Below are 356 nucleotides of genomic sequence, written 5' to 3' on the forward strand. Positions count from 1 at the left end.
GAACATGGCTCTAGCATCGATGTCTGGCTGCCCAGCTGTGGATCTGGTCTGCAAGGAGGAGCTGAAGTGCCAAGATGGCCCATTCCCCAAGGGAGAAAGGGGCAAGAGCGTGCCATGGGTCCTGGGCTGCGGCACCACGCACCGCCGAAGCGGTACCTTCGCTGCCAAAGCGGTACCTTCGCTGCTGGGAGCGCTGCCCTTCCACACTGGCTATCGCAAGTACAGAGTTTCTGTGCACTTGGTAGAAATCTGTGGTTTATAGAAAAAAAGGACAAACTTCTCTCCTGCGAACAAGCAGCGCTATTTTGCATACGCCAAAATGAAAGCTTCTTTGAAACTGCTGGTGAAGTTCAGCA

General features: G+C 53.9%; 1 protein-coding gene across 1 annotated transcript in view; it reads left to right on the plus strand.

Moving 5' to 3' along the window:
• Positions 1–19: 19 nt before the first annotated feature.
• The window catches only part of OPHN1 (oligophrenin 1), a gene marked incomplete at its 3' end in the record, with an annotated part of 37,137 nt that continues 36,800 nt past the window's right edge, over positions 20–356 (plus strand). The window contains exon 1 of the mRNA XM_009705624.1: positions 20–241. Coding sequence (XP_009703926.1) covers positions 20–241 — 222 coding nt within the window. The remainder of the gene's footprint in view (positions 242–356) is intronic.

Source organism: Cariama cristata, unplaced genomic scaffold (assembly GCF_000690535.1).
Source record: "Cariama cristata isolate BGI_N322 unplaced genomic scaffold, ASM69053v1 scaffold9478, whole genome shotgun sequence".
NCBI lineage: Eukaryota > Metazoa > Chordata > Aves > Cariamiformes > Cariamidae > Cariama > Cariama cristata.